General features: G+C 35.0%; 4 protein-coding genes, 1 long non-coding RNA gene and 1 other non-coding gene across 12 annotated transcripts in view; 4 read left to right on the top strand and 2 right to left on the bottom strand.

Moving 5' to 3' along the window:
* The window catches only part of LOC109533950, a 7573-nt gene extending 5132 nt beyond the window's left edge, over positions 1-2441 (top strand). For 3 of the 5 annotated variants that reach the window (XM_019899469.2, XM_048667512.1, XM_048667511.1), the window contains exons 8-9: positions 1648-1878; positions 1928-2441. In XM_019899469.2, the coding sequence (XP_019755028.2) occupies positions 1648-1878; positions 1928-1965 (269 nt within the window). In that variant the 3' untranslated portion in view covers positions 1966-2441. Of the gene's footprint in view, positions 1-194; positions 478-1647; positions 1879-1927 lie in introns of those variants that run through there. The other 2 variants (XM_019899470.2, XM_019899471.2) reach the window with 2 other exon arrangements.
* Positions 2437-11162, bottom strand: LOC109533948 (integrin alpha-4). Of its 2 annotated transcripts, none has more exons than XM_019899467.2 (22): positions 10756-11162; positions 9827-9948; positions 9690-9757; positions 9516-9630; positions 8905-8975; positions 8695-8836; positions 8445-8548; positions 7411-7650; positions 7195-7303; positions 6931-7113; positions 6592-6759; positions 6245-6384; positions 5328-5602; positions 4620-4821; positions 4218-4372; positions 4014-4080; positions 3642-3816; positions 3227-3418; positions 3081-3171; positions 2902-3031; positions 2791-2844; positions 2437-2732 (listed from the first exon to the last, which is right to left on the bottom strand). In XM_019899467.2, the coding sequence occupies exons 1-22, from the start codon at positions 10926-10928 to the stop codon at positions 2472-2474; spliced, it is 3237 nt and encodes a 1078-aa protein (XP_019755026.2). In that variant the 5' UTR covers positions 10929-11162; the 3' UTR covers positions 2437-2471. The 2 variants fall into 2 exon arrangements, with proteins under 2 accessions (XP_019755026.2, XP_019755027.2); XM_019899468.2 differs by having other exon boundaries at positions 5328-5599.
* A 90-nt stretch (positions 11163-11252) lies between these two features.
* On the top strand, positions 11253-13879 carry LOC109533954. Its single transcript, XR_002171583.2, has 2 exons — positions 11253-11299; positions 13617-13879. It is a non-coding gene; the product is annotated as an uncharacterized LOC109533954 (long non-coding RNA).
* On the bottom strand, positions 11660-14842 carry LOC109533951 (T-complex protein 1 subunit gamma). Its single transcript, XM_019899474.1, has 10 exons — positions 14701-14842; positions 14578-14639; positions 14163-14339; positions 13642-13839; positions 13238-13474; positions 13093-13176; positions 12898-13033; positions 12650-12837; positions 12363-12567; positions 11660-12192 (listed from the first exon to the last, which is right to left on the bottom strand). Exons 1-10 carry the CDS (start codon positions 14735-14737, stop codon positions 11864-11866), a joined length of 1653 nt encoding a protein of 550 aa, XP_019755033.1. The 5' UTR covers positions 14738-14842; the 3' UTR covers positions 11660-11863.
* A 138-nt stretch (positions 14843-14980) lies between these two features.
* LOC109533952 (protein YIF1B-B) lies at positions 14981-17430 on the top strand. 2 transcript variants are annotated; one of them, XM_019899475.2, is made up of 5 exons: positions 14981-15143; positions 15227-15370; positions 15639-15832; positions 16146-16286; positions 16348-17430. In XM_019899475.2, exons 1-5 carry the CDS (start codon positions 15110-15112, stop codon positions 16939-16941), a joined length of 1107 nt encoding a protein of 368 aa, XP_019755034.1. In that variant the 5' UTR covers positions 14981-15109; the 3' UTR covers positions 16942-17430. The 2 variants fall into 2 exon arrangements, with proteins under 2 accessions (XP_019755034.1, XP_019755035.1); XM_019899476.2 differs by having other exon boundaries at positions 14982-15169.
* A 1263-nt stretch (positions 17431-18693) lies between these two features.
* On the top strand, positions 18694-18784 carry LOC125504990. Its single transcript, XR_007281868.1, has one exon. It is a non-coding gene; the product is annotated as a U1 spliceosomal RNA (small nuclear RNA).

Below are 18784 nucleotides of genomic sequence, written 5' to 3'. Positions count from 1 at the left end.
GAACCACAAAGGAAAAAACCGTTGAACTGATTTTCTCATTATTTGCTTAAGAACTGTTAAGAACATGATTGTTTTGCTGGTGCTAATTTTAATACACATACACTTGAATGGAATTTGTGTGAATGCCTGTGACTAAAAGGCGTACAATTTGATGTAACGGCACGATCAACGTGTTCAAATGTGGCATATTTTAGGGTTTATTGGCTCAAAATGGGATCATAGGTCCAATGATGACGAAGTAATGCCAAAAAATCTAGACTCAACAAGACATTTGTGTGTTATGCAGTAGATATTTACATTAGTAATTTTTTGCACAGACTGTTAGTCTATTTAACTATGTTCATAATATTTGTAGTTTATTCATGTTCTACTCGAAACGACAGGTTGGATAAGATGTAAGAGCGCGGCATTTTCCTTTATAGTTATTGTTTTGTGTTTTGTCAGTATATGGATGAAAATAAAAGTTAAATAAATGTATGAACAGGATTTATTTAAATATGTATATCCTCGATGCTAAGAAGCCAACCAGATTTATTCCAATGCAAGTAAAAGTGAAATCGCATTAATACTAATAATAAATAAACTCTAAGAATAGTATAGTATAAAATAGTACTGTACAAACTGTACAGTGAATTTGTTTGAGATGTTGTAAGTAAACCTGGAATTCGGCTGTGAAATGCAAAAGATTGAGCTAAAAACCGGATTTCATGTACAAAAAACTTCTCGGTGGCAAATGAACGGGTGGGAACTAAAATGGGGAAAGCGTGTTTCTAGTTTGCAAAAAACATTTAGAAATTAAGTACATTTTGGTACTTTTTAACGTTCTAAGTTTCAACATTTACCGTGAAATTTTCTATTGAAAAATTCATTTTCTTTTTTACATTTTAGATTGAAAATATATATTGTAAAACAAAATCCGAAACTTTGATTTTGATGGCAAAACTAAACGTGAATATCCAAATTTACAAGCGAAATAAAATATTAGATCAAAGTCAAAATGTTCCATTTCAATTCAGTGTCTATCGTGCAAAATTTTAAAATTGATCTCGATTTTTTTATTTTAAATCTGAAATATTCTATGGAAACACGCAACATCGAAATTTAGAGCTTCAAGACGGAGGTTTATTGGAATTAAAATAATATTTTCGTTGGTTTTGAATTCCAAAATTTGACCTTAAATTGGAAATAGACACTTTAATCTCGACATCTCCAAGCAAATTCCTCAATCGATGCAGTGAATGTTTGAGTTCAACCGAGGAAACTTTCTTTGGAAGTTGATATGTAGATAGTGAACTTAGATTTTCGAAATTGCTACACACACAAAAACACGATCTTGGGGACTTTCTGATTTCAACAAGCTCGTTTGGATTCAGAAATAATCCTCCTAATGGTATGTTTTATTTGTTTCTTACGGTGTTTACGTTTTAGCTTAGTTATTCTTGTTGTCTTCTTGGCTAATGTTGTAGTTTAGAATTGTGAATTTTCTAATTGTTTCCGTATCTAATAATTATTAGCTTTAGTTGTTAATCTACTGCATAACATATAGTTGGGTTGTACATGCTTTGAATCACTTAATCTTTGAAGTTATTTTAGATTTGAGTGTTTTAAAACTATTTGTTCCATAATAATAACTAAATATTGTTCTAGCTCGAAGTAACGAAGGTAAAGTGGAACCCGAGGAGAATATACTAAAAGAGTCGAAACTCGAGGAAACAAGGTCTGTTCAGCAAGATTTGCCAGTGGAATCATCGGAACTGTATGAAAAGAGGCTTAGTCTGGATTTCTACAGTTATTACAGCGGAACTAATTTCTATAAGTTTGCAGACTTTCGGAATGTGTACTTGAATGGCTCAATGGAGGAGTTGGAAAACTGGAATGGTAACATAACATAAATATAGCATTTACGTTAATAAGCAATTCTTTACAGCATTAAGAAACAATAAGCGTTTGCTGCAAGAGAAATGATAATGGTACTGCGCAGAGCAAAGGAGGTAAACAAAATGAATGTCAATTATAATAGTTGCAAATATCAGTGGCTTATTAGAGATTAGTAGTATGTGTGACCATGGTTGTTTTCCGGTTCTATTTTACGCTCTTCCAACTAAGCAAAGCTAGTTTATTAGCAACAAACTGAAAATTTAGTTAAAGTCGACTATAGCGTTTTTCGGACAGTATTTTTCAAAACCTGCATTTAAAAAATTCCTCTTAAAATCGCCCACCAAGTAAATTTGCCGGTGTATTAATGAATCACTCTATATATTTAGTAAAAGTGTTTCGAACTATGTTCTTGAGAATTTGTATTTTTTTTTAATTGTATATTTAAAGTTGAAACCGATCTGTAATAAGAATTGGCTTGGTTCAATTCTGAATATGGTATGTTTAGTTTATCTTTAATCTTGTTGTGTTTGAAGTTCAATTAAAACGAATATTTATTCGTTGAATTTATTTTATTTAATTTCCAGCAGTTTGTGTCAATTTTCATTTAACTGACTGGTATTTAAAAATGGTTCTTGTTCGTCCCATCCATCAGTTTCACTGGGTTTTGTGGAATGTTGTGCAGGATGCTCTGGTGGTAAAGAAGCATCAGTTGAAGAATTTTTCTCTAAATGTGTCCAGTAGATGTCCAAGTCATTTGGCTTGATATACCGAAAAGCTGGATCCCCTTGAAACGGTTCAACCGGCTGCAGCTCTTTTTCGATCATTTCTTCGATAAGCTTCTCTTCTTTCAAAGCCTGAAAAAATATACGCAAAAATTACTCAGTTATTATAGTCCTGCTTGCAGTAACTTGCTCCTTCTTTGAGGTATATCAGCATTTGGCGATCTTTTCGCTCGAAAAATCCAGCCTGTGAGCGAATAAGTGTTGATTAGTTTCAAATCGATTTTTGCGCTTTTGTTCTTACTTTTGCTAGCCCTGTAGTAACACAAATTAAAATAACTAAAGCTGCTATGGCTGATCCGATCCAAAGCCATAAGGGGATTGCCAGTTCCGCATATACCAGCACAAAGTTCGATATTTCAACAAAGTCCGACCTAACAGATTCATTGCAATTTCCAAGTGTGTTTTGGTAAGTTTGCTTACCTGTTCCCGGCCTGTGTGAAATCAGGGACTGAAACGAAGGCTTGGCCCACGAAATTGATCTGTTCCACAGGTTTCCCGTTAACAAACCAATCTGCTAATTTTAATCTAATTTAATTATTGTTTCTGTTGAAAATGTACAAACTTGCCTTTGGCAATATTGGCTTCCACTCCTTGAAAGTCTATCTCAATGTCTACCGAAAATTCAGCGTAGTTTTGCCAGCTTTCGAAAGGTCCAACTGTACAGTTTAAGAATGCACACCTAACATTTTCCTGTGAACAGTTCAGTTTTAACACACCGAAGCCGTTTAGTTCCACTGTCTCATTCAGTGTTTGCTCATCTGGAAAAAGTCTGGCTGATTATGCAAATTTTCTAAAAAAATCCAAACATTTTTTGTTGAAACAAGGTTGTTTTACTAAGCCAGGGCCACTTGGTCGTGTGTTTAAAACAGTTTAAAAAAGTAAAATTGGTGAAAACATCGAGAATAATTTCTGCAAATATGTTCATTAGCCTTCATCATCTTGAAGCTAAAGATTTCCTCTTAGATGAAATGCTATACCTACCTGGAATAAATTGCGTATTTTCTGCACATTTAACTACAACACTGTCTAACGAAGCATCATTATGAGCAGTAACTTTCGATATTTCTTTAGTAGTGCCATCGATTGAAATTAGTGCGGAAGGAATTAAGATTCCCACCTGCACTGTAGGTGTGGGACTGGGTCCAAATTTTTCTATCTGCAAATTAGGTTTTAAGGTATTTTAGAGCGTTCTCCTGGCTGAAGTCACGTTTCTTATCTCAACATTCTTACAGGTAGATATAGACTTTATTGGTGCATTGTAACTTGAATGGAAGTTTATTGTTTAATTATTTATTTAATTTAAACTTTTATATGCATGATAGAAATATATGTTAATTAGAGTTAATTACCTACCTTAAAAATGTCCTGTATGAAAGTTCGCTTCCCTTTTTCATAAAAGTAACTCGACTCTTTGGGATAACTGAAATAGACTTCGGGTTGATTAAAGTGGCTTATAAGTGAAAATAGTGAAAGTTTCATTTCTAATGAAAATACCACAATAATTTTATTTTTCGACCTTATCGAGCAAAAAAAAATACAAATACAAAATATGCTTACCCTGTAATAAGCAAATCAAATTCTCGCTTCAGCTTCAACGTTAGATTTGTTGCACTTTTCACATCTAGATTGTCTGTAATAGTGGAAGTGTTGAAGAAAAACTCAATGTCGTCAATTCCATCCACATCAACATTCAATTTTAAACCGAATGCCACCTAAATAATAAAATTAAAAAAATGTAATAATGATATTCAATTTTCAATTCCAAATGGAAGATAATTGTTTTATATTGTTTGCGTATGTTTTAGTTTATAGCCGATTCTATCAAAGAAAATTCTGACTGAGAAAAATATAAAGACACTTGAAACTCATTTTCCATGCCTGTTTTTACCATGCTGGAATCGTCTCAAAAACGTTAGATATTAACAATCCTGGAATTTGTTTTTGCGTTTATTCGCTTACTTCGTCATTCACTACTTCGCCTCCATCACATTGAATACAATTTCCATCAATATTTTGGCAATCTACAGAACCTGATCTAAAGGTAACACCATTTGGAAGATTCACTTGTAAAAGTGGAAAGTACGCTGGGTCCCCTTTATTGGCGATTGTAATTTCCAAGCATAACAGATCTTTGGAGCCCATTACGAACGTATCTGGTTTACTGGAAAAATTAATTTAAAATCGGAAATTAATTGAATAGAACGAAAAAGCCTGAACTTTATGGAATAGTTTACATCCCCGCTAAAAATTATTATTTTGAATCCAAGGTCAAAAATGCTAATCCAGTTAGAAATGAAATCAAAACGATTTTTTTTGTTAAATTAAGTAGTAGTTATCGATACAATGCCAAGACCGGATTCTTTAAAGTATGGTTTCATGTTCGAAAGCAGACAAAAAATTGCTTAACAAAAAAGTTAACGCTGGAAAAAAAATAAACAACTGCATTGAAAGAAAGAAAAATATAAAGTTTTATAGAAATTTTATAGAAAAATATAAAGTATAAAGTGTTTTTTTTTCGAATTTGAGTTAATTCTGATTGTCCGTAGATAAAACTACAAGTAGGTAACTAGCAAAAACTTAGGTGTTTGCAGGCAATATCCAGCCTTAACTGAATTCCGAGTTTTAACTTAAGATATCCGGAAAATATTAATCCCTGTCCCAACTTGCCTGAGATTGAGAAACTTGGCAGTCACTTCCAGTTGAGCCTGGCACGGTTTCTTCTCGCCATTGTGTTCGCATTTATGCTCCCAGCTCACCAACGTGAATATACGATTTTTTGAACTTTTACTAAGCAACGGACAATTTTTGCAAAATGTATCAATGGAAGGCTGCTTAAGGCTATTTATCACTATTGGATTCTGGTCGTCTACTGAGGATGGCTCCAATATTTCATATGTTAAGTAAATGCTAATGGAATCATTGTAGTTGTGAGCACGAACCTGCTTGAAAAATAATTTCAGTTTTAAGTCACAGACTGCAAAGCCCAAAATATTCAGTGGTATTATGAAAAACAGACATTTTCGTTCAAGGAATGTTTTAAAATCAACTCATAGGAACCCGGGAACTTGTGAGAGTTTGAATGCTTATACTCTGACTCAAAGGCTTAAAGTTTGAGKTCAAAAAARAATATGTTTGCTGTATTTGACTAGATGATTAATTCACCGATTGAATGTTTGGAGGAAATTAGTCGGCTGGAGAACCAAATGATAGTGCGACCAAAYATTTGTGAAAACTAAGAGTCAAATATGCAGATAAATTGGCTGTAAAGTCGACTTTGCTGTTAACTAGCAAACTGAACTAAATGGTCGCAAAAGATACTTTTTGTCTCAGTTTTACGTCAAAGTGATATCTACATTAGAAAAAAACGGAAATCTATATTACTTGGAGCGCTGATGAGGATAAATGAATTTGTATTTTTTTAATTAGTGATTTGAATAATTCAACTATAATTTGCTTCTTAGTAAAAAAGTATCATTGCTTCTCTCGAGTAAAACTAATTCGCAATTTTTTGTCGCGCTTCTCCAATGAAAAAATATGTCTTAATTTTTAGCATTAGTTTATTGGCACTTAAAGAGATACATTACCTTAATGAGTTCTATATCTTCACAGTGTTCCCTGTCTTTTGTGAGATACACTTTCCTTTCTTCGGAAATCTGACGGCGAGAATGGTGAGCGAATGAGAATCGATTAAATTCGCGGTCAACAGTAATGTTTTGTAACAAAGCTGAAAATCACACAAGATTCAATAATTATAATACTTAGTTATCTTCATATTAAGTACGCGTATTATGACGTGTTTTCGGTTGATTGATTGATACGAAAAAAATACTCATTGGTCGCAAAAAATTGCGTTTTTCAGCACTTTTGTTAAATATGTGTTGGTTGAAAACTTTGATTTCAACGTAACTTCAGTTTACTATTTTATACTTACTGAGGTTCGAATTTGAGAAATTCGTGAACTGATAGCAACACTGAAAAGTGAAATTCGTTGTGGATTTTTGAATACTGGACGGGACTCGTATGCTGGCGAAAATCGTTACTGTGGGTTTGGACCGCAAAATCACTACGTGTCCGGATAAAGGCGATCCAATGGCAAAATCTGCAATGCATACACAACTTAAATCAAATTTGAAACATACACCCTTTATATAATGAACAGGTTTCCGATTTACAGAGTGTTAATATGAATGTTAAAACGAAGATTTCAAGCGGTTTTTTCAACTTTAACGCTTCCATATTCTTAAAGCAATTTAAACTTGTATGAACAAACCTGGAAATTGATTATCGTCGATATCAATAGGTCGCGACAGACTAGTTCCAAATCCTCTCAACTCGGGCTGTATGTCTTTTCCATAAATTTTCTGGGATATTCCCAAAGTTTTCCTGATATTATCAAAAGTGTAAATGTAGACAACACCCGAAGTTTCCTCGTTGGGTGCCGATATAGCAACTTCTGCAACAGAAACGTTTAACAAAATAACATTTACATTCGTTGATAAACACCAAGAAATTATGGAAAGAAGCTTTCGCTTACCAGCAAACCGATAATTATCCAAATTGCCCAACACCATCATCGCCAAACCAAACTGGCCACCGGACACAGTTCCATCCAGCCTGTTCTTCGAATGGTAGCCCATTTTCCTCTGAAAAAAACCACATATTTTCTTGGAAAAAAAATACATGTATGTATAAAAAAAAGGATGATATAAAAATGGAAAATGTTAAAATAATTAACGTAATTTGACCGTACAGAATTGCCATAAAACACATATACACTGCCATGATTGAATCCCAGCTTGTCGTTAGATCGGAATGGCGCTCCAACCAGAAGATCGTCCAGGCCATCTCCATTCAAGTCTCCAGAGGCCAGCGAAGAACCGAAGTATTCCCCAAATTGCGTTCCGAAAAAATCTTCGATAACAGACGTTTCAATTCCGTTGGAGTGGCATATGGTGGATCTTTTGGACGATTGAAACTTGAAAATGGTCACCTATTTACAGCAGAAAAATGGGAAATAAGTCCTTTATGTGGAGATGATTTAGCTAAATTCAGAACATATTGAAATTTTATCGTTATGAATGAGGCATTAAGCAAGCATGTTTTTTGATAAAGCGTCAATTTATTTAGGAAAATGACCAACGTATGTCTAGTGCAGTTTTTAAAACCGCTCTTAGTAAATGCCTCATAATTCGAGAACAGTTTGAGGCATAGAGCTCTCACAATCATTCTCGGATAAAGCAATCAAGTCATGTTTCTATAGAAAAGTTTTTTGTTAGTTGTTGGAAAAAAGGAATAAATAAGCCGTATTATCATTTTCGCTCTTAGCGTTTGCATCATAGTTTGAAAACGTTTGAGCGTTCATACTGCGAGATAGAGTTTTAAATTGAGTGTTTATAAAAACATCAATTCATATATATTTTTTTAATTGCTTGATGCATGACTTGAAAACGGTTTGAGAAACAGAGCTCTCGTTGCTACTGCCGAATACAACATTGAAATACGCATGTTTGCATATAAAATTTATATTTTATATAAATTCAAGAAAGTTTTTTTGGTTTTATGGAAAATGGCAAAATGCATAATTTATAACGGATTTTCAAAACCGCTCGTAGTCATCGGAGGGTAGAGCTTTAAAATGGGCACATATCTATATAAAACATCAGTTGACAATTTTTTTTTTAATTTTATTGGAAATTATAAATTGCGTTTTTACATCGGGATTTGCAAAATCGCTCTTAGTTTTTTCTTCATAGCTAGAACAATATGTGAGAGTTTCTTGCTTACCATGCCCGTAAGTGTTTTGCCACTTCGATCAACGCTTCTTGGTACGCCTGTTACATAATTTTCAACGTTCTTTTTATAAAAGCGTCCAGATGTGACTGCATATCCTGAAAATCAGAACTTGTACAACTTTTTCCTGTGTGATTTAATAAATTAAACAATCAATAACTGAGGAGAAGAAGGAGTAACCAATTTATAACTTAATCAAGAACAAGCAATTTGAATTAATAACATTTTGCTTGTGGACTCTTACCCGAATAGTCGTTATATTTGTCTTGAGGTGCTGCGACTTCATACTGCCAGTGGTTCGGACTTCGGTCGATATTTTTTATTTTAAAGACAGTGCCCACATAGTTGAAAACCCCGGGAGCGCCCACTAAAAGCTCATTGTTGTCCTAAAATTTTTATAGAAATAGAGTAGATTCATTTGTTCTGGGTTTGCTATAATACGGCTGATATGTACCTCTAAAAAGTGTAAAGAGAATCCGCTTTGAGCTCGGTTATAAAACGGGATACTGTAGCAGGCCGCTGGCTCTACAGTAAAAAAATAATACGTTTTGATAATGAATTCGTTCTTTTTAGAGATATAGAAAAAGCACTAAAGTTCCGAGGCGAGACAAGAAACACCACAAAACGGTTTAGATATAAGGAATCCGCTTGTACCATATTAATACCTTACACTTGTCGAAAAAAAAAATGAATTTCAGGATAAAAATACACCATGATCAAGAGCGAAAAAATTACATTAATATGAAAAAAATCAATTTTAACCGCCAAAAATTTAAAAGTAAATTAATAAAACTGGAGTTCTAAATCTTTAAATCTTTTTCGAGCTTTTATTTATTTCCTAGGCGCAAAGGTTTTGTAAAAATTATTAGAGTATGAGAAGAAAAAGTAGCTGTTAGTTACTTTAAGCGGAACTAAACGAAAAGAAAAAATGAAGAATGCAGAAGCGATAACCATTAGACGAAGGTACCGAAATTCTTTAAAAAAAGTATGTATTTGCAATTTTTGTTGAATGAAAAGTTTCGCTGCCATAATCCCAAACACGAATTTGAAATTTATTGTTCTCACCAAGCAATGGTTCTAAAAGTTGTTTGGTACGATTTTCCTTTACATTCTGCACAAAAAGAGCTCCTCGAATGGTGGGTTCGTCTTGCGATAACTGCTGCCACCTGCTCGCTGAAATCTACACATTTGTTCTTTTGCTTACCTTTCTTTTCTTCTGAAAGAAATCTGAATGCTTACGCTTAAAACGCGGTACTTGTAGTTTACATCCATAGAGCCTCCTAGCCAAGAGTTAGTAAAATCGGTTGCTAAAATTTCGGAAAAGCCAAATCTTAAATTAAACGTAAGGCTTTTGGGAATGAGAAATGTTTACTTACTTGAGTTAGTAAAATTTTTATCTAAAATACACGGCTTTAGGAACGGACAATGATATATCAATCCGGTAGGGTTCGAGTGTCGGTTTTTCTGGAAAGACGCATTTGGGGCTCCTATTTTTATCCTGAAATGTTTTGTATATTAACGATCATCTTTAATTTGAATTTTGACTAATAATCAGTGAAAAAAAGACAATAATATAACTTTAAAAATCTTTACTCATAGAGAGAAACTGAGTTTATGTATTTTGATTGGTTGCGGGAGTTTGCTCAATATTACCCAAATTTACTCTCAATCTCAACGTTTAATTATATGAGGTTTTTTCAGTTAAAGAGTATAAACTGGACAAACGAATGATCGATTCGCTTTTAGAAAAAGGATCGAATGTCAATAAACTTTGCTGAGTTCAAAAAAGGAGCATCCTCAAATGTTTGCATTGTGACGACTAATATCAACGCAAACATTTATTTTACCTCTTTGTATCTCATGCAATAAAGCGGTTTTTTCTTCTCGTCTGAAAATCACGTTTTCTATCGAATATTAAAGTCCTACACATTTATTAAAGTCCTACACAATACACATTTTTTTAATTTTTAAGCAAAACTCAGTTTGTGTTCATAAGTAGATTAACCAAGAGTGCATTTAAATGAAACTGGAACCCAAATTGGGAATTGTGGAACACTAATGAAACGATTTAAAGCTATTTATTTGCAAGTTGTTTTGGTAAATAGATGTATTCCTTGCTGTAATTCATGATACCGACCTGCAATGCATTGAAGTTCTAGTTGAAGGAACAAAATGTGTTAACAATTAATGCAGAAACAGCTAAGCTAAACACCGGTTCTCTAACCGCAGAGAATTAATTAATAAAGCAATTAGCCAACTTCCCGTATTAAAACCAGTACTAATTCTCCTCGATAGCATCACTTACCACCTTTCTTTGCTTTTCTTATCGTTGAATAACACTAACGAGTATCCAAAATAATCACTCTTTACATCGCCGTTTGGATTTTCTATAATCACTGCATGGTCCAGGTCTACGTTAAAACCAAAGACTTTTACCAATAATTGCGCAAATGCAACTGCAACCAATAACGGCGACATTGGCCCGAAGAATGTGCAACTTCCTTTGCTATAATGTTCAACACCTAGCCGGCCCCACGTACTATCTGAAACCGCAATCCAAGAGGCTTAAACTTATTCACCAATTAACACATCCTGATATTTCCGTCATCATTCATCGCAAAACCACTTTTTTGTCAAGTTCCCCAAAAAAAAAGCACCGATTATAAATGCGTCTTGACGAGCGACAACAATGACCACAAAAGAGTGATAAAGAAATGGAATTTTTAGAAAACATTGTAATGCCGTGCGTACATGCAATCGGCTTATTTATTATTAGCATCAAACGATTTATTATAATGTGATGTCTTCGATAGATATGGTTGAATGTGATTATAGAAACGGCGTCAATGGTACGTGAGTCGACTGGATTTAATGTCTTCCGTTTTACTTACACTTTAAAGTGGCCTGTTTAAGCACGTTTTTCACTAGTTACCACACTGTTTAGTTTATACAACACTTGAAATTTGCAATAACCATGGATTTCTGAATCATTCGCTTTGTAGTTTTTCTTTTTAAAACTTTACTCGTTTGAATTACTCATTCTTTCTTAGCAAATTTCTTGGAATTAGTCCAAGTACTATTATTGCACCGATAATTGTCCGAACATGTTCAACAAATAAGCTCAGTAATAAGTAATGTGAAAAACTCAAGTGTCTTTCTTCGAGGTCTCACGCAAAGCATATTGGGATATTTGAAAACAAAAGCGACAATTTGAGTTAGAAAAACAGTTTAGTTTTTTTATTGGCGTTTTCCATCAGAACTAAATATCTTACTAATAAAATATTTAACAGTGATGTAAGAACTTAAGTAATCGCGTAAATGAACTACAAAATGCGTCTACCTAAGTTACTTAGATATTAATTATCAAGCTAATTAAAATGTTGCAAAATACAAAATGCAAAAATACTTTAAATTTATTCCTGCATGCCTGCAGCCTCTTGATTGGCCATTTGGCTTGGAGTGGCGCCCTCCTTGTCCTTCTTCTTGGAGCCCGAAACGATATCATCGATACGCAACAACAAAATCGCGGTCTCGATGGCTGTCTTGTAGGTCTGGAGTTTCACTGCCAACGGCTCCCAAAGTCCCTTTTCCTTCTGTTCCACCAGCTCGCCAGATTCGCCATCTATTCCCCATGTGCAAGGAGTTTCCGCATCGGTATGATTAGCGTGTTTTGCCCTCAAAGCAGTCAACGTTTTGATTGTGTTTGCACCACAGTTCTGAGCCAATGTTCGCGGAATAATTTCTGAAATAAGAGTAAAGAAAAAAATTATCTACATATTTCTAAATTGCATTTGAGTACTAAAACCAGTTAAACGATTGGAAATGGAAATCTTTTTCATTTAAGCAAGTTCAGGGTCTTTAGGTTGGTTCATTTATGGTCTCGGATTTACTAGATAAAAACTACAAACATACCCAAAGCATGAGCCAAAGCTCTGTAAGGTCCATGAGTGGCATTCTGCAATAATCTTTGAGCGATAGCCATTTCGATTGCTCCTCCTCCTGGCACCAGGCGAGGAGACAGCACAATATTTCTGGCCACTTGCAGAGCGTCTTGCAAGTTTCTTTCCGTTTCGTTCAGAATATCTTTACTGGCGCCGCGCAGAAGGATTGTGCAGGCCTGTAAGAAAACAATTAATTACTTTACATACTACATACGTACAGAATAATAACATCAGCTAATAAATAGAGCAGTGTCCTACCTTGGGATTTTTGCATTTAGTAACGTAGCAAAAGTATTCGTCGCCCATTTTCTTAATTTCAAAGAGACCTGCTCCGGTACCAATGTCGGATTCTTGAAGTTCCTCCGTTCTATTAACAATAGTGGCACCACAAGCGCGAGCAATTCTGTTGTTATCAGACTTGCGGACGCGACGAACAGCCGTTATTCCTGCATTATTAAAATTCGTTTTAAACAGAAAATCATGACACTTGCTGAGCGAAGTCTTACCAGCTTTCAACAAGAAATGTTGAGCAAGATCGGAAACTCCTTTTTCGGTGAAAATAATGTCTGGTTTAAGAGCAATTATATCATCGCATTGCCTCCTCACATGTTCCTCTTCTAACTCAAGCATTTTGGTAAAATCCTTCAAAAAAATAACCAACAATAACACAAAAACGAAAATTAAAAATGACTCATACTTACACCTTCTGAAGTAATTTCCACATTGGTTTGAGATTCCCCTTTTTTATATTCCAGAGAACAATCCAGAAGAATTATTTTAGGATTCTGAAACAAAGCATATAAAGCAAAGTCATATAAAAAACATGTGCGTCAACCAGCTTCCTACCTCAATATATCTTCTCATTTTCGGATGAGTTACATCTTTATTCAACATAACGCCACTCAAAATTTGAGAATCTTCAATAGAGCCTCCAGGGACCTTCTCTACTTTGGCGTATCTTTTGATATCCACCTCAGTTCTGCCATTTTCTTCAAGCATTACAGTTTGCACAGCGTCCAGCGCAATGTTTACAGCCAAATCCGACCATTTACTAATAAACTTAGTACCAATACAACCTTTCACCTGAAACAACAGAAAAGTTTTTATATAGTTTTTTTAAAGACAAAAATTTTTGAGCCGAAATACCCAAAACAAAGTTTGTAAAAAAATGAATCCGCCTCAACAATATAGAACTTATCAACAGAAAAGTTGTACTTTTGCTCAGGAATATTCAGCCATCAACCACTTACGACATTGGCGAGTGCAGCTTTGTCATTCTTGTCTATGGGCACACTCAGAGGACCTTCCAGCAATGTTATGATATCTTCAAGAGCTTGCCGATACTGCCGGATGATGACTGTGGGGTGCATTTGTTGCTCCAGAAATTGTTCAGCGGCAGCCAACATTTCCCCAGCCAATACTATAACTGAAGTTGTTCCATCACCAACCTGTAAAATAACAGATTTGAATATACCTGATTAACTAAAATTGATTAAAATAGTTTTCCTTAGACAAAGGAGATATAGTTCAACACTGTAGTTAACAATGTCAGAACTTTATTCACAAGAAAAATGTGCACACGTGCCGAAAAGACAAATAGGTAAGAAAATTTGGAACTTTGAATCCGGTTAAAAACTATTTGATGATGATTGATTTGATTTATTAATTGGATTTGCTTCTGCCAAATGTGTCGAATTCAAGTGAATTTACACTTATAGGAAAGCGTGACAAAATATCTGTACTGAAAGTAATGTTCTTCAATTCATGTTACCTCCTCATCTTGAGTCCTGGCAATTTCTATCATGCTTTTGGCAGCTGGATGTTGCACGGTGATCTCCCTCAAAATGGCATTTCCATCGTTGGTCATTACAATGCCCCCCATGGGATCCATCAGCATTTTCAACATAGCCTGTGGCCCCAGACATGTCCGGATGACATCAGCAATTTGCTGGAAATGAACCAGAGTTTTAACGGTTTTGGGAGTTAAATTGAAACCCAGTGCTTTAAATATTTAGATAATTATAGCCCCCATAAATGTGAGGTTAAGCGGAAGACTGAAACGAAATAATCAGTGAAAATTTACATGAAGAAGTATGTATGCGGCTAGAGTGATTGGAAGACAATGGTTATTGAAACGTTTCCTTGATTTTTGTGAAGTTCTGATGTTGAACACGTGAAAACCTTACCTTTCCGGCATTTATGTTCTCCACCTGAACTTTTCGGCCAGATTCTCGCTTGGTATTCTGACCTGCAATTAACAAAAATTACGCTTTAGTAAAGGCAAAAGGCTAAATATATGTTTCACTCACTCAGAACCAAAATCGGAGCACGCCCACCGCCAAACATTTTGAAAATTGTTCGAAATCAAGTTAAAAATCACAAGCTTTTGCAAATTGCTAGTTGACTATTTATGACGTCTGTCACTTAACATGAATGCCAACTTTAAGTGCCCATTGCTAATTCCGGTTCCAACCACTGAAACCAAAATTATTCTATGCATCCGCTATTGTGATTGGCCATAAATATGATCATGACAAAGACAGTCCCTGTTGTGGCCAATGAAATTTAAATAGACGGACATTCACTTTGCAAAAGAAATGTCACATTTGCAGTTTTTAACAGTCACCCCTGCCATTGAAAGATGAGTGACGTGTTTTGTATATGTTAAAATACCACTATTTATTTATTTCGAAGTAGAATATTTCACGCTGCCCGACAATGAATTACAATGCAAATACGGGCCCTCGGCCTGGTAAGCATCCGATTTAGATAAAACAGGCATTATTTTGTAACGTTAACCTTAAACACTATAGTAAATTGAATTTGCATTTTCAGCAACATTTGGTAAAAAGGTGAAGAGGGTGAGTGATGTAAATGCCATGGGATATCGTCAGTACGACCCCCAACAGCCCCAGCAGAATCTGTATCCAAATCTAGGACCAGCTGCAGATGTTTCAATGCCAAGAAATTATCAACAAGGTGAAAACAGCTTCTTCATCTTAAGCTACTTCATGCTGTGTTCATTGGCCACTAGAAATGTTGATTGTCGTTACTTTAGCGTATTCGTTTTAATCCTTGCTCTGATATAACGTAATCATTCTGGTGTTCGTTACTTTGATTGCCGTTACTGGACTCCTGGATACAGTACAATTTTCCAATTGAATTTACGATTTGCTATAATGCATAATTCTCTCCGTATCATGCTTATAGAAAATAAGAATTATTAGGCTTAATTTTGATTCATTAGGATATGGAAACCAAATGCCCCTGGATGGTCAGTCATTCACATCTGGTCCCCATGGAATTCCCACTGTAGCAACAAACTTCAATTCCCCAGGCCCTCAAGAGTATGGAGTTAATAACACTTTTCCATTGACTCCAAACTTGGGAGTTCTGGGCCAGCCAGTGGTTCAAGACATGGCCATGCAGTATGGACAACAGGTTCGTTTAAAAACAAGAAGAAAACGCAACGAAATGTTTACTAAACTAATCCGCTGTTAACTAAAAATATTGTAACAAAAGGAGAATACTTTTTCTGAATTTGAAGTAAAGATTAATCCTTTACTTCTAGTGTGTACAGTTTATTAAAAGGTTTTCATTGGTAGATTCGACTCTTCACACGTTAAATTAGAATTCGGCTATTGTTGCGTCCACATGTTAATTTGACTTTGCTTATTAATGAACAACTGAAAAAAATTTCTTGAACTGAACACACAGCACTTGGTTTACAAATTTTCTACTGCTTTCTTTATAGTTGGCTGGAGCTGGAAAAACAATGATCAAGCAGGAGATGGAAAAATATGTTCCAGTCAGTCAACTTCGATATTACTTTGCCGTAGACACCAAGTATGTGGTATCAAAATTAACTCTTCTGTTCTTCCCTTTCACACATTCGGTAAGCGTTGCTTTAAACTATATGTTTCTTTGAATTAAACTAAATGAGGAAAAATTTTCAGGATTGGTCAGTGAAATATGAGCAAAATGGCCCAGTTCAACCAAGATACGAAATCAACGCACCCGATCTTTACATACCCACCATGGCGTATATTACCTACATTTTAGTCGCTGGCTTAGTGTTAGGAATGCAAGACAAATTTAGCCCCGAACAAATTGGAATTACAGCGTCCTCAGCCTTGGCGTGGTGCATCATAGAGTTGGTTATTTATAGTGCAATCTTATATATACTCCAAGTGGAAACTAGCATTAAAACGCTGGATTTGCTAGCCTATTCCGGATACAAGTTTGTTGGCACCATCGTTAGTATTCTGATTAGCCTAATGTTCGGAAGTACTGGTTTTTTCATTAGCATCATTTATACTAACTTGGCTTTAGCATTCTTTCTGGTGAGGAGTCTTAAAGTACAAGTTCTAGCTGAACAAGGCACGAAGGACCAGTCTTATTACGGGGCACCGAATACAGCAGGGCATAAGAGGAGGTTGTATTTCTTATTGTTTGTCGCAGGCTCTCAGATCGTTTTATCTTGGTGGTTATCATTTCATCTTGTTCCCGCTAGTAGTGTGGTACCAGTTGCACCTGCAACCCCTGTATAAGCTTTTTCTACATCTACAGAAATTAGACTAATTAATCAATTGTAATTTTGATACATTTGCCAAGTCAACTAGAATATTTTCAATGGAATTATGTTGAAACCCTCTCATTATGTAAAAGTAGTAGGTTCAACATTTTTTTGTTGTTACGATTAATCCTGGTTTTTTCTAGTTATTAAATTAATATTTATTCTTGGTGATTTACTTAATTTGGTAACGAAGCTGATTGATATCTGAATGATTATATATATTTATATTTATAAGAGGTGTTTTTGTGTTATTCCATCCTCACTTTAAGCAGGCGACGCAATCTATTTCATATACAGAAATAGATGATATACAGGAATAATGAAACAATGAAAATATTCCTAATAATAAAAATGTATAATTGAACTTGCAACTTTTTTTGTATAATTTAATTTATAGTTATATTTTTCCTAAAATTTTGTACGAAAAACGACCTGTTTTCACAATAAATGTAATTTATTTTTATTCTTGATAATTTGTTTCCTAGTCAACAAAAAAGTCAGGGTAAAAATAGGTCATTGACCGGCTGGTAGTTAAATGCAATAAAATTAAAAACTCACTTGCTGAATCAATCCAGTTACTTTTCGCAAATTAGGTGACGATTGCCAGACGGTTTAATTCCCAGCGGCTTAAGTCCCATGCGTCCGTTTGTACGATGATACGAAAAGGATTCTATTGGTTGGAGATTTGTCAATTCGTACGAACTGACAGATCTCCAACCAATAGAAACACTTTACACTTTATAACACATAAACAGTGTAACAGTAAGTGTTTAGAAATTACTTCCCTGGTTTCATGTTCGTCCCTCTCATATCTTCAATTGGTAATAGCTGAAAATTGAGATAAAACTGCCTTGAAATCATCACATATTAGCGAGATCATTAAGATTATGAAAACATAATTTTCTTCACTTTCTAGGCTTATTTAAAAGGGCTCATGCTATGGAGCACAAGCTAAGGTTTTAAAATGTGTTCGTGCAAATTCGTCAATTGTGTATGGGAAATCGAAATAAATTATTTTTTATTAATGGACCTGGACCAACACGAGCTAATTCGATACATGAGAATGGTTTTACCATTAAAAGGACTAAAAAAATTGAGCCTAATGTAATCGCTTCGCGAAAGTATGCCCAAACAATAGGTTCAAGCATTAAAATCTAAAGCGCAATTACTAATTTTGTTATATCATTAACATCAAACACATTGGGGGCTATTTAATACTTCCATATTTTTATTATTTTGACTGGTTCCTTGAACAGGGTGATCAGACTGAGAAATGGCAATGTCGCCAAAAATCGCCGGTTTTGGCACCAAGTAAATTCAAACGGGGTAAACCAATAAAAACGATGCGGGACCGTTTTAAATTAAGCAAGAACTTTAGTTTTTCTAACAAGTTGAATTGAAATTCTATATGTTTACTTGTATGTCTTAAATATATTAATGAGAAATTGGCGTTAAACGACAAAAAAATTATCGCCAACATAAGCAAAAAATCACCAACTTGGCGATAAATTACCACACCTGGTCACCCTGTCCTTGAATGGTTTTTATTTTCATCATCCAAGAAATTCTTGTCAAGGATCATTATTACAGCAACAGCTGGTTGATTCAAGGCTGGTGAATTTTATCATTCTAGTTCTGAAGTTCACGCAGATGGCGGTGCATGTTACATCTTTCCATGTAGAACTGAGACCTGTGTTTAAAGAAGAGCGTTGAATGCCGATTAAGCATACTTACCTGGCGTAGGGGTTTACCGTGATCAATAAGGCGGTTCCCCCGGGGTGAGGCCCTTCCATTGCACTACGGTTGGGCTGACCCCT

Source organism: Dendroctonus ponderosae, unplaced genomic scaffold (genome assembly GCF_020466585.1).
Source record: "Dendroctonus ponderosae isolate FM_Combo_2020 unplaced genomic scaffold, Dpon_F_20191213v2 Dpon_F_20191213_6, whole genome shotgun sequence".
Taxonomy (NCBI): domain Eukaryota; kingdom Metazoa; phylum Arthropoda; class Insecta; order Coleoptera; family Curculionidae; genus Dendroctonus; species Dendroctonus ponderosae.
This window is presented reverse-complemented; position numbering and strand designations above follow the sequence as displayed.